General features: G+C 36.9%; 3 protein-coding genes and 1 non-coding gene across 8 annotated transcripts; 2 read left to right on the top strand and 2 right to left on the bottom strand.

Moving 5' to 3' along the window:
* Window positions 1-801: 801 nt before the first annotated feature.
* Window positions 802-9,266, bottom strand: LOC120001343 (asparagine synthetase domain-containing protein C4F6.11c). Of its 3 annotated transcripts, none has more exons than XM_038849615.1 (14): window positions 9,120-9,266; window positions 8,585-8,903; window positions 8,255-8,448; window positions 8,004-8,139; window positions 6,668-6,937; window positions 6,408-6,496; window positions 5,875-5,989; window positions 4,613-4,718; window positions 4,154-4,247; window positions 3,809-4,005; window positions 2,752-2,851; window positions 2,552-2,668; window positions 1,751-1,807; window positions 802-1,333 (listed from the first exon to the last, which is right to left on the bottom strand). In XM_038849615.1, the coding sequence occupies exons 1-14, from the start codon at window positions 9,213-9,215 to the stop codon at window positions 1,220-1,222; spliced, it is 2,004 nt and encodes a 667-aa protein (XP_038705543.1). In that variant the 5' UTR covers window positions 9,216-9,266; the 3' UTR covers window positions 802-1,219. The 3 variants fall into 3 exon arrangements, with proteins under 3 accessions (XP_038705543.1, XP_038705542.1, XP_038705544.1); XM_038849614.1 differs by having other exon boundaries at window positions 8,585-8,906; window positions 9,120-9,259; XM_038849616.1 differs by having other exon boundaries at window positions 6,408-6,487; window positions 8,585-8,906; window positions 9,120-9,259.
* An 80-nt stretch (window positions 9,267-9,346) lies between these two features.
* TRNAT-CGU lies at window positions 9,347-9,418 on the top strand. Its single transcript has one exon. It is a non-coding gene; the product is annotated as a tRNA-Thr (tRNA).
* Window positions 9,419-10,764: 1,346 nt separating this feature from the next.
* Window positions 10,765-16,209, top strand: LOC120002041 (nuclear transport factor 2-like). Of its 3 annotated transcripts, none has more exons than XM_038850597.1 (9): window positions 10,765-10,920; window positions 11,996-12,178; window positions 13,351-13,618; window positions 13,780-14,021; window positions 14,099-14,258; window positions 14,381-14,505; window positions 14,627-14,692; window positions 15,381-15,432; window positions 15,685-16,209. In XM_038850597.1, the coding sequence occupies exons 2-9, from the start codon at window positions 11,999-12,001 to the stop codon at window positions 15,945-15,947; spliced, it is 1,356 nt and encodes a 451-aa protein (XP_038706525.1). In that variant the 5' UTR covers window positions 10,765-10,920; window positions 11,996-11,998; the 3' UTR covers window positions 15,948-16,209. The 3 variants fall into 3 exon arrangements, with proteins under 3 accessions (XP_038706525.1, XP_038706524.1, XP_038706523.1); XM_038850596.1 differs by having other exon boundaries at window positions 10,766-10,920; window positions 13,351-13,651; window positions 14,384-14,505; XM_038850595.1 differs by having other exon boundaries at window positions 10,766-10,920; window positions 13,351-13,651.
* LOC120002040 (LRR receptor-like serine/threonine-protein kinase RPK2) lies at window positions 16,063-19,491 on the bottom strand. The gene has a single exon (XM_038850594.1). It carries the CDS (start codon window positions 19,242-19,244, stop codon window positions 17,007-17,009), a length of 2,238 nt encoding a protein of 745 aa, XP_038706522.1. The 5' UTR covers window positions 19,245-19,491; the 3' UTR covers window positions 16,063-17,006.
* Between the last annotated feature and the right edge of the window lie 5,266 nt (window positions 19,492-24,757).

Below are 24,757 nucleotides of genomic sequence, written 5' to 3'. Positions count from 1 at the left end.
ATCCCCATGATGTTTTTGTTTTGTTTCTTTCTCTTGGAACAATCTTAGTATGCTTGTCGAATAATTTGAATTCTCTAAGTGTTCTACTCGTGGGTTTGTCTATTGACAACATCAGTGCGACGACAATGATGATGATGATTAATCTCTTTCGATATACATCTGGATATGCCTCTACTTCCATATCTGCTTTCATGTTGTCTCTCAAATTATCAGATATGTTTTGGATGCAGTTTCAAACTGATTGATCTAGATCTACAACAACAATTTTTGTCGTCTCAATCCCACCTCAAGTTCTCAGCATTAGACAATGGTTCTATGTTTGTTTTATATTTTCGTTTTATATTTAAATTGGGTTTTCATCCCGATGTAGTACCTCCAATGTCTATTTGTACCAAGAGAGTTTAGTCTGTTGTGTTTTTATTCTATACTTCTCATGTGTTTATGGATTATATTCCACCGTTTTTGATGACTCGAGTGCCATTTGGCCTCATATTTTCTTACCTCGAATTTCGGGCATATCAAAAATTATAATCAAATACAAGAATAATATAACGACAGATTCTTATACTCCACCTTGTAGGTTCTGGTGAGTATATACACATGTTTTGGGACACACTGGGAGCAATGGCATATGCATGCACATGTTCTTCAATGACCGGCTGATTTTGACCAAATAATGCTACCCAACAGTGTGGCACCATATGCAATGGTCCAATACATAACTTGGACTGTAGAACGAGCATTAAACAGGATGGGCAGATTCTCCTACAATGACAATACTACAGAAAAATTTGTGCAAAATTTGTAACAACCTCTCTCTTTCGGTATTGTAAAGTATAATTAACCCCATAATTTACTTCACTTGATAACATATATGATTTTTTTAAATTCAAATAATGAAAAGAACCATTAACGATAGGGGTACCAATCCTGATTATGCACCATTGTTCCCCCTCCCCTTCAGTTTTCATCCGGATCCAGGGGATGAATCATGCTACTAAGTTCTTCCCAACCCACAGCTACTAATTCTTCTGCACAAATTGATGCGACTTGAGCCTGTAAGACATACCATATGGAAATGCTATGGCTGGCCATCATCCCTGTCACCAGCAAACCAATGAGAGATCCCGGAAGCAATTATCTGGCACTCTCAAGATTGGCCACCCTGAAAGCTCTACCACTCCAAAATTGTGTTCATCTAGTTGCAAAGTACATCATGTCAAGTACGGTGAGAAGGCAAGTTAACAATAGCACTTCCCGCAGATGCCTGGTTTGCTGCCCGATTGCTTCCAAAGTTCTGTCGATTAGATTCCCTCGCAATTCTAGAGCCAAACTATACAAATAAAACAGAAAAGTGCACTGTTTAATGATCAGGTATGGGATAAAAAGCATACTCCTGGAACATGACAATGCAATCACCATTTCAGTAAATCAAATGGCAGGAACCTATGAAGTTGAGTATGAGTGTTCAGTATGATACAACACGAAGTTCAATCACATGACTTGCCTCTATGACTAAATATTACTATTTACTAATACCATGAAATGGTGCAAATCAGGTAATATGAACCTACTACTTGAATTGGATGTAATGGAAGGTATTTTTAGTCTGTTTATGAGTGCCTACAAAATTCATAGCTAAGCTTAATACAATTTTCAATGCACAAGTACGATTTCTAAAACTCTACCAACAAAGTGTTATTTGAGCTGATCAAGCATGCAGTGAAGAATTCAAAAGAAGAATGCTCACCTGGATAGCTCTTTTTGGCAGAACCGATGCTTCATGCAGACCAAGTAATCTTGCAACCTTCAAGAAAGATAATGCAAAAGATAATTTATCATTTGATCCTAGTTCATGAGATTAAATGAAAACCTGCAAAATGCTTCACAGATATCTGTGTAATGAGAGAAAAATTAGCAGAGCACCAAGATGGTTCAACGCAATAACCACGAAGATGCTAAGCAAAAGGCCTCGCCCAGATTGTACAAGGACCAGAATACTGAAATTTCAACCAACTAAAGCAATTTCCTACCAAGAAATCTAGGTTATCAATAAAAATGGAGAACACAAGACTTAAAAGGCATTTTAGCCAAGATGTGAACACAAATCAAGTCCCAAAGTTATCCAATACAATCTCAACAGTAATCTAAGTCCAACACCAGGTAAAGAGAACTATTCTTTTAGCGTTCTAACAGTCACGATCCTTGGAATACAGTTCGTAGCATTTCCCAAAAATAATTTTGACGCTATTAAGGCCAGGGAGATTAATCAGTTTCATTATCCTTCAAGATATAATGCACAACAAATAGTGCATGTGACATAAGTGCGACAAATTATTACTCAAAATTCTAATGCCACCTAAAAGAAATTGACCCCTGAAATGCATGTCTGGATACTTGCTGCAAGGTTACAGGTGCAGTGGCCTCAGTAACACAAACCAACTAACAGAGATTCCTATAAATACAAAGATCCCAAACTAACATGTGGTTATACTTCCAAGTTCAGTGTAGAACTAGAAGTGCAAACCAAAGACAAGTATGTAGCACTGACCTCTCTCAAGATTTTCTTATCACCGATTCCACTAGGTTGATCAAGGTTGGCTATCTCCCACAAAGGAATATCCAGCAAAGTCCTTATAACATCTTCATCCAAGAAAGGAAATCTAGCCTAATAAAAGTAAATAGACAGTTACAAGGCCAAACAAGTTAAAGGTAACAAGGAGTAATATATGCCAGAGTTATCAACAATACCTCCTTCCCATGATCAGCAATACACCTGTCATCTCTTCCCATGTTTCTTCTCCAAATTCTCTGCATGTCCAACTTCATTTCCTCATGAAGCCTTAGCCAACTGATGAGAACATGCCAACATCAAGAATAAGTAGAAAATGGGAACATGCAATCCTTTAGAAATTATCATAAGATTACTTGGTATTAGGAATTAATCCTCTGAAACCATCTGAAATTGTACCAAAATATTGTCGCTCTAAAAATTGGAAAAGTTAAGAAGTCAACACCTTTATATACAAAAGCTGGATAAATCTCTTAGAGTCAGCTCAGAAAAACATATTCTACACTTGCCGATATGTCCCAAAAAACCCAACAATTGCAGTTTCAATGCTGAAGTGTCAGATGAAAAATATTAGCAGTCCATTTTTCGTAAAGCTGAATTTCATCATTGGATGAGTAATCTTATGTTTTAAATCCTTTTTCGTAAATTTAGAGATAAGTGTAGCAGATACTATCAGTGCTGTACAATGGACAGATCTTCTCCTGTTACAGTGAGAGAGTATTCACGACTTTAATAGTCAACAGTAACTTTAACATGACTAAAGGATCATATGGAAGCCACTTCTTTGTTTTCTTTCCAGTATTTTAGTACCATAACTGGGGGACACAAGCCATGGTAAATCTATCCTTAAGCAGTCAGAGAGCCACTAACACTCAATCTGACCACTAGTGAGAACTGAGAACTATGAGTGACAGGAAACCATGGGAATAGATCAGTCCTATGGAACGAAAATGGGCGGGAAATGTGGGTCGGGTAATAGTAAAAGAGAAAGAAGTCAGACCGAATTTATGGGGAAGAAGCAGAATTACAGCACCAGAGAAAAGGAGAAGCAGAAAGCCCAGCTGGAGAAACTAGTTCCCACCTCCACCCAATTTTTTATATGTAGCAAAAATCATTACAAACGTATTGTATTTAATGAGGACATAACAATAAAACCACTTCTGGAGATGAGCTATAATTGCCCATGTACATACAAGATTACAAGCTGACGAAGAATTGCTGATATTAACATCATACCTTCCACATCTAAATTTTGTTTTGTGCCTACCATAACCAGCACACTGCTCGTCTGCACCAGAACCAACCAGAACAACCCTGGCCTTAGACTTGTACCTTACAAGTCGATGATTCTCTTCAACAATATCACTCAATTTTTCATTTACCCATCCATCACCACTAGAAGCTAACCATAGAGCAGTTCCTATATTCAGGTCCTGAAACAGAGAGTGGTGAGTTGATTATGCATCAAAGGAACATCTAGACCGCAGCACATTGAAATTGTTGATTGTATAAAGCAAGAAATCCTAAAACAATCATTTCCACAAAACAGTGCGCTTATTTAGAGGACATGAAACAGGCTACCATGTAGGTGTTTGCAGGATTTATGAGCGACATGATGTGCTTCATTTCTGAGGTCAACTTTGTCAAGTCAACATCAATATTGACAAGCTTCCACCTGTGTTCCAAACACGAGCTCCGATAAGCACAAAAAATAACAAAAGGACCATACATCAGAAAGTGAGAAGCAAATAAAGTGTGAGTGAATATAGACCAATTATAAATGAATCAAGCTCAAAGGCATCATAAACTTGTCTTCGTGCCACAATCCAACTTTCATCTTTTCTTAGCCAACATATTGTGATGACAAAGTGCCCTAATTTAAAAGTTCTCGATTATATTTAGCCACTATGAACAAGTTCTTCCAAACTAAACCAAAAGAGTAGATGTTCACTATTACTACAGCAATCACATATCTTATTTGCATGAAGCTTAACAACTTAAAAAATTCAATACAATTGAAGCTACTGTCTAATGATCTACCTTCTTGAAGGTGCAATTTTTTGAAGTTCCTCTACTCCAGCCTTGGCAGAGATTCTATCGGGAGCAAACTCACCATCAAAGCTCACATTAAGCAAATCGATTCCATCTAGCAAACAAAATTTAATTAGATTGCAAAGTCACCAGGAGAATCAAGAAACTTTGCATAGGAGAGAGTAGGAAGGAAGAGGAAGACTTAAAAGGACATGGCTTGAAGCAGTAAGAAAATATATGGATTCAATAGGAGTTGATAAAAGTATGATCCTAGATAGAAATAAATGGTGGAAATGAATACACTAGTGGATTCCCGTTGATTTACTCATAAACTCTAGTAGCCAACCCAAATTTTTGGGAAAAGGCTCGGATAATGATGATGCAAAGTCACCAGGAGACCATGAAGAAGAAACAGCTTTGAAATAATTTCTGGACCAATTATTCTAGAACCCGAAATAATACCTTGACCAATTACCCCAAAGAAGCTAGCCTCCACCAACGGTGAAGCCTGCAGCTGTCCCTGAAAACCATCCCTATAATTGTACTTGAAAAGCTGGGATATATTGAAATTTAATGATACATCAAGGTTTTTTTTATAAAATATTTTCCATGGATCATGGACTCTTTTAAAAAATGTTGCATCAGTACCAAAAAGCATTATATTAATTACAGGACTCTCTCTCAAAGTGGCAAGAACATCCTGTAAATAAAAGTTCAAATTGTTATAGGTTCTTCGCAACATCAGGCAACCAATGCTTTGTTGAAGCACATTTGGATGGGACGTGGCAATCCTAATTTATAAATAAGTGAATCTTTTTCTGTTAGCTTCCGAAGTCCAAACTCAAAAGGAATAACATCAGTGTAACAGCCTAATCTGACAAAAAACAGCAAGCCCATATAACCCCAAACATTAGGCTGGTGCACAAACAACTCACAAGAAATCCCAATTTTAAACCCAGCATAAGCACGGAAGTTCAAAAAAAAGAAATATCAAACAATAAGAACTTCCCAGAGGAAGCAATTTGCAATTTTCTATGTTAGGAACCTGAAAGTGAGGGGACCTTATTCCATAAGTCATTGGCAGCCAAAACATTGATGCCCAAATTTTGCATAAAGCAAAATTAATATGAAGATACTCTCAAAAGACTCTAAAATTTAATCATGAATTCCATAACATTGCGTATTGCAGGAAAAAAAATAAGGGCTCAATATTTTTATTTTAAAACGAAATCAATATCAACCAAAGAAGCAAAGCTTTCTGTAGAACTTACAGTGAGGATCCAGGCACTCATCCAGTAATGCCGCCAGAATCATAGAATCTAATCCACCAGAAAAGAGAACTGCCACTGGAACACTTCCCTCTTGAATACTATCATACATTGCTGGCTGCACATCAATATCCAATTTAGTTCAAAAAAAAAACTAACCAAAAACATCAACATCCTTTTTGTTTTAAAATTAGTCATATAACAATCCCTGATTGTATGCACCATGTTGAGCATTCCTTCCATGCGAAAAACAGAAAGACCAACAGATACTCCAATAAACATTACAACTTATTAAGACAAAGTGTTGTACATTTCTTTTGGAATAAAAAAATAAAAGCTTCTCCTGGAATGACTGAGACTGTTTGATTGTAATAGAGAGCTAAAATAAGCATAGAAGTTAAAAATATTTTCATTGAACTTGAACTAATTTCTGTTACAAGTTGACTTCAATCAAAAGAAAAGGGACAAAGAAAATTTTTATGTTGGATTAACGGTACATACAAGCATGTATATCAACTGCCACTCAGTTCAATCACCTGAAAAATTTTATGAAGGGAAGAACGCCGCACCACAGAATTTCTTAGAACAAACAGCAGCTTCTGCGCCGGAACCCAAACTGAAATTTCTGAAGGCTTTACTCAGTAAAAACGAAATGCATAGTTGCAAATAATCACAACTATGAAACCTATGCTTGCACTAAGTATTATATCATAAAAATATCAGAAAATTGAATTATTAAAGCAGATAGCTGAAACTTGGAAGTTACAAAATTAAATCATCCTGAAAAGATAATGACCTGAATCAGATAGCATATTTGAAAATCTTGGATGCGAGTCACGTTGCCTAGTAAGGAAGTGGGATACAGATAACTCTTCAGGTGTGGGTTCAACAGAACTTCTCTCCCATTTAATCAGATCTAATAGCATGGGATTGCTCCAGCCATGCCTTTTAACTTCACCAATAAGGCATCTGTCCTGTCTTGAAGATTCAAAGGATAAACTGTTTATCCCACATGGAAGCTCATCCCAAAATTTTAGATCATTAGCTGCATTCTGAACTTCAAAATCTGCACCAGATTGGTGGTAAACCATATAAATAGAAAACTAACACATTATGCAATCACCAAAATAACATATAAATAGAAGCCAGACTTCCACTGTTGTTAGAGCAGGACACAATCATCTTTTTGATATGATATTAACGGTTCATCAAACTGTTAACACAAGCAGGGTGGTTATTCTAATTTTCTAAACATGAGGGGGCTATTTGTCTTTTGAATAGACGTCAGGAGGGTAAAAGTATTGTACCCTATTATATAGCTCACTTCGAGAGGGAGGGAAGAAGAGAGATCAAAATACGAGGAGAAGCAAAAAGGGTCCAACTTGTTATGTTCAATTAACCCTGACCAGTTTGGGATTTAAACTTTAGTGAGTTGAATTGAACGAAACAGAACTTAATATGCTTTGCTTTTTTCAGCCCTTACAGAATTGAAAGAAGCCATACAATCTGCCAAAGTTGTATTAATCATGAAAGAAATACAAAGGAACAATATTTGTCGCAAGAACTCAAGTGTCGGACACTGAAAGAAACCAGTCACCATTTCAGAGGGAGCAGAACAATTTCAAACGCATGTACAGCCTGATGCTATGAGAGAAACAATCAGAAGACCAAAAACCGGACTAATTGAGGGTCACCGCCCTTTCCCTCCACCCCACAATCCCAAAAGGGGAAATGTTCAAAAGTTCTCAATAGACACATTTATAAGGAGACATTGACATATTTGGGAAAACAATTAACAGAGCATCTAGCTAATGCTACAGTTGAAGGAATACGAATTACACATTTTCATAAGAGGAAAAAAGACATGTAAATGAGAAGCTATATGACAAGATCAAGGACTTCAATTGCCAAAATGATAATAATAACAGTAACAGATCCAGAATCAAACAAAATGTAGAAAGTAACCTCATCATAAAACATGCTCAAGTTGATGAGAAAGTATCTTTTCAATAAGACTTTAGAAGTCAAAACATTTCTTTTCATCATACTAGAAATTTGGCAAATAGTCTTAGTACAACACAGAGTTGAACCAAAAGAACAAAAAGATAAACGCTCTACCAAGCATTTTATACCAGAACTCTGATCTACAGAAGAAAATGGTGATACAGAAGATAGCAGGAACCGAGAGTCCTCCTTAGTTGGCCAGTGAACAAGGAGGCTTCTTCTACCAAATGCATCCCTTCCGAACCACAGTGTCCGTGAACTATCCTACAGATAATATAGCAACCAAAAGCTCCAAGATCAGAGACAAGAAGCCTAGTAGAATAAAGACGTTGAACCAACTGACCACAAAAATATAAACAAATATGCCACTAGCAATTACCTGCCAATAGATGATGGCCCATGGCCCCTTGATTGCAGAAAGAACATCCGGAACAGAAGTTCGCTCTTCACCACTGCTAGAGCATACTTTGGGATGCCTGTGGGAGTTGCAGGAGCAACATTTTCCCAGAGTTTCCATGAGAACTTCGGCATCATTGCTGTCACTGTCAACATGAATTCCTCCAAATATTTCACCTTCAAAATTTAGGCAATCAATCAGATTCCAAACTGACAATACACAACCTGCTACTATGGTGGAATATATTAACAAAAAAAAAGTTAGAAAAGATTGAAGTAAAATGTTTTGGTTTACAGCCAAGAAAAAACACACCATTATAAATAAGGACATTGCCAAAGGAATCCACCAAGGGCTGAATTATGGGATTCAATCCCCTAAGTTGTAATGTAGCACCAATAAAATGCAGCTCCGCATCGGCAACAGGTTCCGACACGCAAAGACTACAAGTTCCTCCATTTGCTTTGTGTCCAAAACCTCCACTTTCATTGTCCTCTTCTTCCAACACCAGGGAAGATATCCGTGGCTCCGCAACGGAAGTCGAAAGTAAATGGAGAAAAACCTTCTTGCCACCCAAGCTATCCGGACCTCTCCTCCGTAGACCCGCTTTAAGGTCGTCCACCGAGAACACCGCCTGCTACACCAATTACAGCAGTTGCTAATGAAATCGAAACGAAACACAGTAACATTTTTTTTACAATAACAGCTATAGACATTGTTCTACACGTTTATCTCAGTTGGAAGCGAATAGAACGAAGCAATATAATGGGTCAAGTTCAAGAGAAATTCAAATGCTCAAATTAGTACTTGCGACTTCCTTTTCATCAAATTCAGGTGATTGAAAGCTTACCGGCTTGCCTTCTGTAGTAGCTGAAGATGAAAAATCGAGGCTGATAGCTGACAAATCGATGCGAACACCCAATACAATTAAAGCTATTCCACACATCTCTGTCTGTATTCTGTAACCCTAAACCCTCCTCCCTCCTTTGCACTTTGAAAGTTTTTGGGAACTTCCAAAGCTGGCTTCTTTCATTCTAAATATTTGAGACATTAAATAACTTTTAGGCCACCAAATCGGCTTCCGTAGCATAGTGGTAGTGCGTTCGCTTCGTAAGCGAAAGGTCGCGAGTTCGATCCTCGCCGGGAGCTTTATTTTTGCTATATGTATTTAATAAAAATTTGAAATTTTTTAAAGACCAGGACTTGGGACTGCGGTTAGGCCACTAGCCATTTGCGGCCCATTGAGCAATTTCGTGAGCTAGGTGGTTGACTGATCTGTGGGCCTTCATTTTACATCATCTTGGGCCGACCCATTAAATGCCAGTAAGGCAGTAGTAACTACAAGTACAGCTTCTATGTTTTAGTTTAGTTTAGTACTAGAGAAGGATAGCTGTGTGTTATGCCACATATAAATGTTGCCTATGTAATATTTTTTAAAGTGAAACTTTATCTTATTTTGGATATATTTGCTAGAGTTTATTTGCTGTCAAAATCGAAATAAGTTAGTTGTCAGGTGTTTTGTGAAATTTTATAATTGTGAAACATGAATTAGTTTATAAGCTGTCAAGTATTTTACGAAACTTATAACCGATGTTAATTTATAAGTTATGAAAAGTGTTTAGTTTAAAAAATTAAAACTAAAAAAAAATAAACTCTATATTTTTGGGTAAATTTTTATTTTTATCATAAATATTTTTTATCATAATTAATTTTAAATTTAAACTTATAAATTGAAAATATTTTTATATAAATAAAATTAAGATTACTATTTAAAATTTTGTAATAATATTTTATTAATAACTAATAAATGAAGAAAAAAGAAAAATCAAAAACGAATAAAAGTTTTAAAATAAGCTTCAATTTGAATTTTTTTTTAGGGCTTATTAAAATTAATAAACTATTTTTATCTGGGGTGTTGATAGAGTGTCCTTCCCAAGCTTATAGTTACCAAACATGATATTTGTATTATTACACCACTTTTTTTTCTTCTTCTTCAAACCTAATTCAAAGATAGTTTGAGAGTTTGAGAGATGTCCGACTTGATTTAAGCTAGCATTTACGCTAGCTTATATAGTTTGTGGCTAAAAATTTAAGCTAGCACAACAGTTGCTAGTTTATAATTTAGGGTAGACACTTTACCAAGCAAGGTTTAGCTAGTTTATAAGCTATCAAAAATAAGACATCTTATAAACCATAAGGTGTTTGGTGATAATTTAAAGTTGACGAAACTAAAATAAAAAGGATAATTTTGTGCACTAGGGTAATTTAGGCTATTTGGTGGAATTTTTAAGATAGGGTAATTACACCAAATTACAATTTTCTAAAGCTAAAAATAAAAAATAAGTAATTTTACGGCTGAGATTTGATCACTTCATCTAACGGTTAAAAAATGGGTGGGACCAAAGAGGAAAGTTAAATCCACGGTAATCTACTGATCAGATCATCGACGAAGTAATAGACGGATCAAATAAATCGTGGGCGCCATATATCCTGTGGACCAGCGCCGTATCAGATCACGCTCTGTAAAAATTCCCTATAATTACAAAATCCCTTTATTGAGAGATCTCACAACAACAGCCTCTCTTCTACTCTTTACTGTACGGCGGCACCGTGAGGCTCTCCGCGGGAGATCCTGATTACTCTGCAGAGAGGTGGGTGTCAACTACTCATTGAATCCAATTCGTTATTTATTGTTCAAAGTTCGGTTTCGATGATTGATGATTGATGATTGATGATAGATGGTAGATCGATCGTTTGTTCTCGACGTGTTTTGTTTTTGCAGCTATTTTGTTGAACCGTTGATTGGGTTTGTGTTTTTTTTCGTGGTTTAGGGATTTAGGTCTTTTAGATCTAGCGTGGCGACGACTGTATGATCTTTTTATTGTCTCAATTGATTATTCCTTTGAAGATTGGAATTTTGGAATTGTAATCCGTGAGTTGTTTTTTTAATTAGAAGTCGAAACTTTAATTTTAAAGGTTCTCTCTTCAGGTCAGTTGCATCTGAAGGATTCACCATAGGCTATTTTTTTAATGTATATTTTGTTGAACAAGCAGTTTTTTTTCATTAATATTTATTTTGGGCCTTGTCTTGCATCAGCTTGTTTGAGTGCGGTTTTGATTGTGTTCTTTTCTGGGTTTGGGTTTGTGTCTCATTCCCGATTGCGACTCAATCAAGTAATAGTGTAATGCAGTATCGGAATATATATGTTTTATTTCAAATTGAAGGTTTTTGCCTTGGTTCCCGTATTATGCCTCTGCTGGATGATTTTAACCATTCTAAAATATTCAAAAGATATGGGATTGTTGTAATATATGCCATACTCTTTTAATATTGTGAAGTTTCTGTGGAATGTGTTTTGTGCTTTGAGTCCACTTATGTGTTTCTGGCGATTGATAATCTTATTCACTATTATTAAATGATTCAGTAATATTCTTTTCCATTTAAAAATGATTCGAGTATTAATACTATATTTATGCCATTAAAATATGTTTCTCTGAAATATCGGGCTTGATTTGGGTTGCTATGTCTTCTTGATATGGTATTTGCATTGCTGTAAGAGTTTAATTTTAGATTCTGAGTTGCCTTTTGTAATTTTTATTTTCTATGCTCTTTTTAAGATATCTACCCATAAAGATTTTGTAGTAGTTATTCATTTCCGCGTCTATTAATGCCTTGTAATCACTTTTTGGAGCCTTGTAATTACTCTCCCTTCCCTCTTAATGCAGGTCATGGAAACCCAGGCAGATTCTTCGACTCTTACTCCACAAGTAGTGGGGAATGCATTTGTGCAGCAGTATTATTCTATTCTGTCTCAATCTCCTGAGTTGGCTCACAAATTTTACGAGGAAGCCAGTGTTCTTAGCAGGCCTGAACTCAATGGTCAGATGACCTCTGTCACATCCATGAAAGTAAGTTTTGTAAATTTCTACTGTGTAGTTGAATAAAAATTTATTTATGAGTATTGGAAAAATGAGGTTGCATTATGCAAACACTAGTTAGGCTTGTGAAATTTTGGTTCCCCCCCCCCCCCTCCCTCTCTCTCTTAAAGGTGAATGAATATATTATTTTCAAAACTTAATCACCACTAAGAATGGAGAGAAGTTATCTAGTTGCTTGACATTCTATTCTAATGTGTAGTGGTTTGAGTTTTAGAAGCCCGCAAGTATAATTTGTATTGTATAAATGACTGTATTGCAAGTTTTTTTGGTTAGATTTCATACTGCCATATGTTTTGTATGAAACCTATCAGGTTTCGTAAATGTTCAACAACTATGGTTTCTCTGCAGCTATAATTTTTTATGGAAAATTTAGCTAGTCCTATAATCTCTGTCAGCTGTGATTGCATTAATAATCCCTATGCTTCTTCTTTTGTGCTTGCCATTTCATCATTGTTCCATTAGTGGCTTGTCTTGACTTCTTCCTTTAAAGGGGTTTTTTCTTCTTTAGAAAGCTTTCACCTTCACAACTACTTTTGTGTTAAATTTTTTAATGTTGGAGGAAAATCTACCATTTCTTTTCATTCATTGTCATTTTGAATTTCTGTAGGATTATTATATTGATAATCATTTGCTCAAGTGTATCTAATTCATCTTCCATTTTGTAATGTCTGTCACTATTGCTGTCAATATCAACAATTGATATGACCTTGTCATCTTCGCCGGCCTTAATAAGAGGAAGGGAAACTGCTAGTTTTGTGACAACCCACCAAAAAAAATAGGGAAAAAATGGAACCAAAGACCTTCTTTTCTCCGTGCAGGGCCTCTAACAGTGTTTTTGTGTCCCTTAGACTTGTGTCAACTATGGTTGTGCTATTTCATAGCAGTTATATTATCCTGCCTGGGTTTTGTTTGGACATTCTTCTTTCTGTATGCGAATTCCTGATTTTGTTTAATGATTCCACTTCTTTTTTTTCCTCTGTAGTTGGTTCATTGCCTTGTTCTTCTTTGTCCTCCATGATTTTCTTTTCAACAAGTTTGCTCATTGATATCACTTGTTTATATTGTAAGCTGTTAAACTATCATGGTGCAAGTTTGTTTCATGTGCTGATGAATGGTTTTTCACTGTTTATTGGTTGAATCAGGTCATCAATGATATCATTCTGTCCATGGACTACAAGAATTCCAGAGTCGAGATACTGACTGCTGATGCACAAGCTTCTTATAATAGCGGGGTGATTGTTTTAGTGACTGGTTTTTTCACCGGAGAGGACCATACAAGAAGACAATTTTCGCAGACTTTCTTTCTGGCCCCGCAAGCAAATGGATATGTTGTGCTGAATGATATCTTTAGATATGTTGAGGCAAAGGAATCAGGAGATGTGGTGACAGTTGACAATGTTGATGAAGAAGGTGTGCCAACTGCTCCTTTGACTCCAGATTCTGGTAGGGTTTAATGTGCTTTATCTTTCGTGTTTTGTGGCCCTTTCATCTTTGATTTTGGTTGGGGGATGGTGGTTGTATTCTTTTGTTTATTTCTCTGCAAATTATTTATTGTTAGCTTATGCTTACAGAACCAGTTCATGTTCTCAATTCCCCTGTGGAAAATCACTCAACTACCACCGTGGAGGAGGATACTAATAATAGTGAAGAAGTTGACCATTCACTGGCCAATGGAAAGATAGAAGTCTTAGAGGAAAGAGCTGCTCCTGCTGATGACCAACTTGTTGAGAGTCAAGTTGATACCCTCCCAGTCATTGAGAAAACTGCTCCTACTGTCCTGGAGGATGGTTCCAAAAAGACCTATGCATCGATAGTGAGTAGATGACAGTTGGTTTGTTATGAGCATCAACATCACAGTTAATTGACTTGTTACTGTCATGGTTGTTTCAGGTACATGCATTGAAGGTTAATGCTTCTCCATTCCATGTGAGGATTCCGCCTGCTAAACCTGTGGAGCCGCCACGTGTAATTGCTGCAGCATCTGAAACATCAGTGCCAGTTAGTAATAATGCCCCTGAGAGAAATAATGAGAAAAACAATTTTGATGCAGGTCTGGGAGTTTGTTTCTTGCCTTTTCTTTTAGTCGTGAATGTTTGTTGATGGATTCTGGTAAAAGATTCAAAATATTTCATGTTTTGTTGACTTTGTCTGCAATGTTATCCTTCTTCTTAGCAGCTAGGGGACATTCCATATTTGTGGCAAAATTGCCCATGAATGCCACAGTCGAACAGCTTAGAGAGGTCTTTGAAAAATTTGGGCCCATCAAGCGTGATGGTATTCAAGTCAGAAGCTATAAGGTTCGTATGAGATTTCATTTGTGCTGTTCATTTGAAATCAAAATGTTTTTGATAGACTCGGGGTTTAAGTCAAAAAAATTGCATAATATTTAGTTCTTTTGTGTGACATTTCTTTATGCAGGAACAAAGAAGCTGTTTTGGTTTCGTAGAATTTGAATCTGCTAGTTCTGTGCAGAGTGCTCTTGAGGTATTTTATTTTTTCTCATGAATTTATTGTTCTCTCTAGAATTCTGAAAGAATTCTGTTGACGTAGGACAGCTTTCATTGACCACGTTTAAAAGGGTTTTTGTGAGGGATTTTAAGCATTTAGGGTTAAACTAATAAGACTCAATTGTAACTATGATTGGTCTTAGGAAAATAGCTTAATGAAAGACTAATAGAACTACATTGGTTCTGTTTTTTCAAAAAAAAAAAAGTCAAGCTTGGATTTTCCTAGGAGAAAATAATTAGTTTTTCAGTATATATTTTATAAAAATTTGGGAAGGAAAATTTTGTAACAAACACTAGAAAAGTATGAGTTTTTCAAAAGCTTGATTTCCCTTAAAACAAATGGAGCATTAGTAAAAATTCAAAATTCGTGGAAACTCCAACAATACCCTTAGTATGAAAACTAAATGCAACTTAGTTAAAGTAGACCTAACAATAAACTAACTTGTGATTTGTGAAAACATAAAATTAGACTAAATATTAGCTATAAAAGACTCATAGCGTAGATCTTCGAAGTTACACTTTCAGGAACTCTAGCTCCTAAATCATCTATTTCTTTTCAACAATTTTGGATCTTCTGGAGTTTGCTTCTTCTTCTTCTTTTTAATAGCTTGAATTAACTACATTTTGGTTCTGAATATGATAGTATTCATTCCCTACTATTTCAGGCTTCTCCTATCTTAATAGGCGATCGTAAAGCTCCTATTGAGGCAAAGCGAGGCAAGTCTCAACATTTATCTTTTGCTCTAGTAATCTAATTTGTTTCTGTTAGACCAATTATTTGCGCTACAAAATTTCAAAATATTACTCTCATTGTTTACTTCTGTATATTATGAATGAGTTTGCATCTTCCTAACAGCTGCTGATTCTGTCTGTTAGATAATCCTATTCCTTTATAGAAATTAATATTGCAAGATAATTTTGGCTGGAAACAAATTCTAAACCAGTATGTGGACATTTGGACTGTTTCAGCTGATAGTGATGGCGGAAAGTACCCACCCAGAAGGGATCGTTTTCGAGGAAACAATTTCAGGGACGGTGGGAACAATTTCAGGGATGGTGGGAACTTTGGTGGCGGCCGTGGCTATGGGAGAAATGAAGCCGAAGAGGGTGGGTTTTCAGGTCAAGGTCGGGCCTCATCAGGTCGCAATAGAGATGTTAACCAGAAGGTTTATCAGAACGGTGGACGAGTCGCCCGTCAAGGTCCGGGCCCGAGTCAACGTGTGATGAATTAGGCTGCTGCTCTCACTGTTAATTTTTTTCCCCACCGCAATAACATACTGATGTAAGATTATAGGGAAGTTTTTGCCGAGTCGATTTTTTGTGTCTTCATTTGTACAATTATTAGAGTTTTTTTTTTTTTTTTAATTTTTCCTTTCCGGTTTTATTTGAGGAGGGATTTGAATCCTTGCCCCCCTCGCAGACAGGTATTAGAGTTAATCTCTAGGTGCTGAGTGTTATTTCTAGAGAAAGGAAATCTAAAGGATTCTTTTTATGGAATGACTTTTTTTTTTTAAATATGGACAAGGCCTCCCTGGCAAAAGCAGGAAGGCAAACAGCAACAACAGATCTTTCACAAGGTGACGAGCCAAGTCCCTTTGAACCTGTTGCCTGTTGCAATAACATCTCCACTGTGTACCTGATACGAAATGCTGCTGCATAAGTGTTCATTTGGTTCGAGGACTAGAGATGGAAATGGTGGTGGCTCTCATCTACAACCTGCTCTCACTGAAAGATATAGAAGAAACATCTGTAGGCTCGGCCACATGTATCACTTTGTTTCTGTGAAACCAAAAAGAGTCCATAACAATCAAATCATGAAAAATGAAATTCATGCACATTCTCTGAGTGAATACCAAGCCATTGATGCCCAAACAGAAGGTACAAAGAGAAATTTACTTATAAGCATGAAAACAAGCAAAATTTACTTATAAGCCGGAACAGTATTCCTTAACCACTACCATAAGCATTTAATTAAACCTTGAACGGATGTTAAACTACAGGGATCTTCTGTTCTGTATGTTGCTCTCAATGCACAAGTCGCTCAAAATTGCAAGACAGAAATAAAATCACCGGTAGACACATACCGAGTGCTTCTTAACTGATGTATAAAAGTGATATTAGCCTACTTTCTGCACATTTATCACTTGTCCTAATGAGGGGGGGGGGGGGGGGCTGCAGAAATATGTCCAATACTCCGCAGCATGACTAGGTATGACTAGGTATACATGTACAAATTGCCAGTATGTTTCCGGTCTTGTATGCATGGATAAACTAAACTGAGAAGCCTTGTATCATGAATCAGGTTGTATTCGCTCCAGCCGTCGGACAACATGCTTCATTGTAGGCCTCCCAGAGAGGGAATCAGCAGTGCAGGTGATTGCCAAATGCAGTATTTCCACCAGATGCTCATGGGGTCCTGCATCCCATAGCCCCACAGTGAAGGCTTTCTTAGCCTGACCGTGTTGCAACAGCATGCAGGCCCAAGAAACAATATTGAAACCATTTTCATGCGAGGAAAAAGAAGGGTCCAAGGCCTTCTTATCAGATATCAGTTCAAGTAGCACCACACCATAGCTGTAAACATCAGCCTTCTCAGACACACGACATGTCAACGCATACTCCGGTGCTACATACCCAAAAGTTCCTGCTACACCAGTTGTAGCATGGGTTTCAGAAGTTTCTAATAGCCTAGATAATCCAAAATCCGACAAGTAAGCATTGAAGTCGTTATCCAACAATATATTACTAGGCTTGACATCACGGTGTAGCACCCGAGGAGCACACTGGTCATGCAGGTGAGCTAGAGCACGGGCTATATCTAGAGCAATCTTGTGAATTATCTTCCAATCGACAGCTCTCTGGGATCTTTCCCGAATAAAATTTTCCAAACTACCTTCTGGTAGATAATTATATATGAGGAACATTTCCGTTTCACTGGCATGGTAACCTATTAAAGTTACAAGGTTTGGATGCCTCACACTTCCAAGAGCCTTTATCTCATTATCGAACTGTTGAACACCTTGGAATCTTCCAACGGCTAGCCTCTTTACAGCTACCAGGGTTCCTGGAGAGATTTCCGCCTTATAAGTGGAACCAAAACCTCCACTGCCAATGCAGTTGCTGGCATTGAAATTCCCTGTTGCATGAACGATATGGTCATACGTTAAGGGGACACCAATGTCGATGAAGACAGATATTTCCTTCGATTCACAAACCTGAACCCTTGAATTCGGGAACCATTTTCTTGAAAAGAAGAAGAGAAAAATCAGAGCTAGGAGGACTGAGACAATGGCTGATGCAGAGACTATTGAAGCAATCTCAATAGTAGTGAACCCATAAGCTTTAGTTGTTCCACCTGATGGAGAAGCTGTATCATTTGAAGATGACAGAGACAGGGAGTACAGACGTCGGGAACGAACTAGTGAATTCACACTATTGTGAGGAACCTCACAGTCACTGATGTGTGAACTCAGAGAAAGGTTTACTACTTCAAGGGAACGCAAATGTCCAGAGCTGGAAGGGACTACACCAGTTAGGTTGTTATCGGCCAAGGAGACATGTTTCAAATTCTTGAACCGATGGAGGCCAGCAGGGATCAATCCACTAAGGTTGTTTCCAGAAATATCCAGAACTTCAAGCTTGTGGAGCCGTCCAAGCTCACCAGGAATGCTACCCATCAACTTGTTTGAGAACAACAAGAGACTCCGCAACTTCAGACATTTCCCTAAACTTGGAGGAATCCCACCAACAAACAAATTTTCTGACAGATCAATATGCTGAAGATACCGGCAGTTTGTCAGTAGTCCATCTCGAATAGATCCATCTAGCTCATTATGCGCCAAATAAAGTTCCCTTAACCTTGAAAAACTACCATAAATCCCCGGAACAGATCCTCTCATCTTATTACCAGATAAATTCAATACCTCAAGACTTACACAGCTTACAATCGAAACAGGAATTTCCCCATCAATTTTATTGAATCCAAGATTCAGAACCCGCAATTTTCTTAACCCCACAAATTCTTTTGGGAATTTTCCAGAAAGTAAATTCCCTTCCAGATCAAGCAGCTCTAATTTCTTTAAACCCCAAATTTCCAAAGGAATCTCACCACTAAGTTCATTATAAGGAAGCGATAAAACTCGAAGCTCAGTGAGTTTACCAATCAAAGGTGACAACTTGCCAGCTAATTTTCCATTAACACCATGTCTACATCTTCTCGTGATTCCAAACCCACGAAATGGAAAATCTGATAACTTGGAACAGGGGAGAGCATGAGAGTTACCTTCAGAGCTGCCATCATCGCCACCACCTGTTATGTTGAGAGAAATGACCCTGGATTTGGAGTCGCATCTGATGCCAAACCATGAACAGTAATGATTGGAGTTCCAGCTGGACAGAATCCCGGAACGATCAGAAAAGGAACTCTTCAATCCCAGGAGAATTGACTTCTCCGATAACACCACTCCCCCAGAAACCAAAACAGAACAGCACAGGACATAGAAAGTAGCAAGGAAAAAACTGCATTTCATTTTTCCCCAAGAATTAAAAATTTTCACAAACCCTTGAATAGTCTACAGAATAACTATAAACCTCTCTCTGCTCTCATCCAGACAAAGAGAACGGCAAGGGTTGGTGGAGGAAGACATGAAAGAAAAAAAAAAAAGCCGAATTCTTTTCTCTTGTGATTCTGGGGAAACAAACAGAGGTTTCAGGCTGTGATTGATGGGGTGTTTCATAATTTTTTCTTATTCCAAAGCTTCAGCTTCCATTCCAAGTAAACGATATGACTGATTTTTTCTTAGTCTACTGAAGGTGTGGGGTCCATTTGACTAATCTAGTCTATTGTGGGGCCCATCATTGAATGCACCTCCTCCAGTCCTCAATCCTCACACAAGGCTGACGGCGGCTGCCTAATGGCTGAGCTGCTGGGTCCCCCAATCTGAAAAGGGTGTCCGGGGTCTGCTGTAAGGGCAAATGCAATAAGAAACAATTTACTGGGCCAACATTTTTGTTGGCCCGATCCCACCTCTATTATACAAAAAGTCAAGTCAAACACGTATTCTAATACAGCCACATCAACAAAACACAAATTTCTATACACTTTTTCTTCCCACACACTTTCTCTTTCCACCCAACCCAACAACATTTCATTCCTCCATATTATCCACAACAAAACTACATCAAAACATTAAATATCAATACATCCACATCAGTAAAACACTTATCCCAATACAGCCACATAAGCAAAACACATTTTACAATACAACCACATCAGCAAAAGACAACATCTTTGTTTGCCCAATACCACTTCACCATTGCGTTTGCCCTAAATAATTTACAGTAGACCACGCTGTAAATACAAATGAACGGTGAGATTTGATTTTCTTTGATCCAATGGCTATAATTTTGAAAGCCCATAAACATTAAATAAAACTTTATCTACTCTCTCTTCTCTGTATCTGACTTTGATTTTTTCTCTCTCTTAATATTGATACGGCACTAATTCCTCCATATTTGTAAAACACTACTAAAACCTAGAAACCAAATCAAACCCTGAAATCAAACCCAGAAGTGATAGCAAGTTCATTGAAGAAGATGATGTAGAAGGAGACGAAAAGATGCCACCGCTTCACGAGATTGTTGAACAACCATCGGGGAGGGACCTGCAGACCATTTTTTCGGTGCTGGAAGGGATAAGGAGGTTTGCAGATCTCCTTTTTTGGGTGGTCAAGAAACTGGATTTTAGGACCAAAAATCAGATCATGGATGCTGCAACTGATTGGAAAGCCAGAAGAAATTTTTCAATAAAAATTCAATTGCAGATTTCTTGTCGTCTGTCTCAACTTCGTGAGTTGCAGGCAAAGTTCATCAAGGAAAAATGAATTTAAGAGAGAGAAAAAACAAATCAGAGAGTAAAGGATAAGAGAATATATTTTAGTTCATGTTTATGGCATTTAAAATTATAGTCATTCGATGAAATCAAATCAGATCTCACCGTTCATTTAAATTACAATGTGGTCTGCTGTAAATTATTTACAGACGACCCTGGAAACCCATCTTAAAAGCCATTTACTTATGTCAATATAAGAAGGGTGTGGGGGTTGATGTAATTTTTTTTTTTACAGTAGATTCCGATCTAATAAAAATAGGATAGTTAAAAAAAATTAAATTATAAATATATTTTGATCGAATTTATGAGTTAACGGTAAAAAATTTACAGTAGACCCCGAAAACTCAGAATAAGATTGGGGGCGGAACTGTAATTTTAAGTAAAATTGTATATGAGGACAAATTCTTGTCTCTTGTTCACTACAACAAATAGGTGATTTTGTGACGGAATTATCCGTCACAAAATAAGAAAATTCCGTCACAAAACGTATTCGTGACGGGATTCGTGACGAAAAAAATTCCGTGACAAAAACCCTCGTCGCAAAATATTAGTGACGGCATTTTGTGACGGACATTTTTGTGACGGAATTGGTGACAGACTTAGTGACGGATATTTTGTGACGGAAAATGTTAGTGACGGAATTTGTGACGGAGGATCATGCGTTAATTAAATGATAAAAAATATACATCTTTCAAATTAGTGACGGAAAATTCCGTCACTAATAAAATAAAATTATAGTAAAATATTTTGAAATTGCGACGGAATTTTCCGTCACTAAAAAATATAATATTTTTTCAAAAAAATTATAATTTTTATTTGCGACGGAAAACTATTAAATTTCCGTCACTAATTTTTTATTCATAACATTTTATTTAATTATCAAATTTAATTTTTGTATTATTTATTTTAATGCAATATTACTTTTTAATTAATATAATTGTATTTAAAATATAATAAAAAGTAATTATATAAAAGTTTTAACAAGATGTTTGACAAAGTTTTCACAAAAGAATACAATCCCAAAATCTACTCCTCATCGGAAGTGTGTCCACCATCCTCGTTATCATCGTCAATGTCATCACTTGGTAGTTGCATCCCAAGCCGAGCAAAGAGTCCTTGCATCATTTGATTTTGTTTTTGAATCATCCGATTCTGTTTCTCCAACCTCCGGTCTTGTCGTTTCATCTTTTCGCTTTGTGTCTCTGAGGAGGTGACATGATGGGTGGCAGCACTGAATTGACAGACGAGGGGGATAAAGTTGTGTTGTGAGGGGATTCTTGACTCTCTGTAACTCTATTGCCACCACTTCTAACAAGTCGACGTCGATGTCTTCCTCGACCTGATGGAGTAACATTATCTCCGCTCGATTGATCACCAGACATCTACCATTTAGACAATAAAAACATTGTAGCTACAGTTTCGATAGAAGAATCAGATTCAACGGAATTAAACACATAAAGGATTTAAACATTGTGTACCTTTTAAACTTGTCTAGCAAATTGAAGTAATAGGATCAGCGGGGGAATTACAATCAAAGTGAAAGACAAGTTATACCTCAACTAGAGTAGCCTCTTTCCTTGGTAAAGTGCCAACAATTGCAGGTGACACGCCAAAAATTAAAAGAACAAAATTATCTACATCAACAATAAAATTAAAAGAACCACATTAAACTGAAGGTTTCCTAACCTCACGAGCAAACACATAAACACCCAAACTCAGTATCATCACTAATTAACCAAATTTTACGAAAGTTAGTCATCAATATTTGTCCAAAATGATGAAGCACAATCGAATATACTGACCACATGAGGGAAAAGAACAGTATTCCCATATGCCGCCCATCATCAATGAGATGGTATAACCCATTGGAAAACCAATAAAAGAGTAGAAGCATTCAATTGTGTACTAAATTTCCCAAGAGACTAAAAAATTTACAGGAGGAAAAATAATTTCATAATATCATTAAATAAGCAACTAAAAATCATATAAGCTGAAAATTGCCGTATTCACTCAGATAGACCCACGAAAATCCAAAATTCAGAGGGAACAAAAAGCTCTTGCAACTCCACAATAAGCAGAACAACTCCCCCACAAGTAGAACAAATCCAAAATGATGAAGCACAATCGAAAATACTGACCACGTGAGGGAGGAAAGCTTGAAGCATGCGTCCTTGTTCATCCTGGTACGCGTGAGCAGGGTGGAGCAGTGGTGACGGCGTGGAGCAGTGGTACGGGTGGCAGTCGTCGACGGCTTGGAGCAATGGCGACAGCGGATGTGGTAGAGGCGTGGAGCAGTGGTGGGTCGACGGCACACATAGAGAAATACGCACTTCGTTCTCTTGTAAAAGTAAAGTGTAAAAATGAAGTTAAAGTAACAATTAGTATAAGTAGTGACGGAATTATGCAATTCCGTCACTATTTGAAATGTTTAGCAAATATGCCGCCTCTGAGTATGGCGCTATTTTTTGGCCTAATTAGATTTTTTTAATTTTTCTTTTGTTTTCATACGATTTTTCTATTAATTAGATAAGTATTTACTTTATAATTATTTGCCCTTTGCCTATTAATTATTTTTCATGGTAATTAGTAAAATAATTAATTTGCAAAGGATCATAGGAATATTGTCCTCCATGATGCTCAATTGATTCTCCCTCAAAGTAGTCGAACATATATCTTTAAAAAAAATGACTGAGCTCAGTAATTGTAGCCCAAATGGGCTCGGGTAATGCCCGTTCTGTGGTAATAAGTTTTGTCAGAAGCTTTAGTGACGGAATTAGTGACGGAACTTTATTTCCGTCACAACAATTAGCAATTAGTGACGGAATTTGTGACGGAAATGCATTTCCGTAGCTGATAAAAGGTTGATGATTAGACACTTGATGTAGAAGTTTTTGTCAGAAAATTTAGTGACGGAATTCGTGACAGAAATGCATTTTCGTACATAGCCTGCAAAAAGTTGATGATTTGACACTTCATGTAGAAGTTTTTGTCAGAAAAGTTAGTGACGGAATTCGTGACGGAAATTATTGTCTGTCACTATAATTTCGTGACGAAAATGATTTTCCATCGCAAAAAAGCCACACCTATGACAGGCTGTCTTCTCGGACATATTCGTGACGGATTCAGTGATAGAAATTTTATTGTCCGTAATATTAGTGACGGAATTATGTTGTCGTCACTAATCCGTCACTAAATTACGTCACTAATCCGTCACTAAATTTGGAGGGTTTTCGCGCGAAAATTTGTGACGGAATTAGTGATTAAATCTGTTAGTGACGGACAATTGCGTCACTAAATCCGTCACAAATTGATTGTTAATAATATCGTCACTAATTCCGTCACTAATAAAAAATATCAGTGACGGAATGAAATCCGTCACTAATTTCCGTGATAAAATTAACAGTTTCTTGTAGTGGTTGCTCTTGAATAGTATATTGAAATATAAGAAATATTTTGATATAAAATAAAAGACTAATTGGCTAAGTTGATGACCATATTGACAGTTGATTTGCCATCTTTCACAAAACTATAATATTAATTTGAAGTAATCAATCAATCAATGGGGGGTTTTTGTCTTTTGTGATGAGGAATCATAGGATTTTGACTTGTGTAAAATTCTGACTTGGTTGTTGGCTTCAATAGTTTCATGTTACTTCACAAGTTGCGTGGTCTTAATTGTATTGGTTGTTGGTTACAGGATTAAGTCCTGTGCGTTGTGATTTTGGTTTCATTTGGTAGAACGGTTATTGTGATTCTCAAAAGTTAGTTGAAAAGCTGTGAAAAAGAATTTGACTAATAAACGGTGAAGTATATGATAAAATTTTGAAATGATAAGAGTTCGTAAGCTGTAAAAATTATTAATTTTATTTTTTGTATAAAATAAATTTCAAATTAATTATAACCGCTGAGCGATCCTTCCATCTATTTGGTGGAGTGGTGTTATTGGCGGTCTCACTTGTAGGACCACCCCACCAAACAAGCACCTTTAAATATTTTCTAACGAGTCGTTGGTCAAGTTGAGTTTTGTTAATTACATATCACCGTGTCAATGGTGTTCTTCAATTGTGCACTTCGTTGGGGCTACGGTGATGGACTCGTTCTAAGTATAGTATTATGAGTCAAATCGAACATTCACAACGAATGTGTATTCTC

This window comes from Tripterygium wilfordii, chromosome 7 (assembly GCF_013401445.1).
Source record: "Tripterygium wilfordii isolate XIE 37 chromosome 7, ASM1340144v1, whole genome shotgun sequence".
Classification (NCBI taxonomy): Eukaryota; Viridiplantae; Streptophyta; class Magnoliopsida; order Celastrales; family Celastraceae; genus Tripterygium; species Tripterygium wilfordii.
This window is presented reverse-complemented; position numbering and strand designations above follow the sequence as displayed.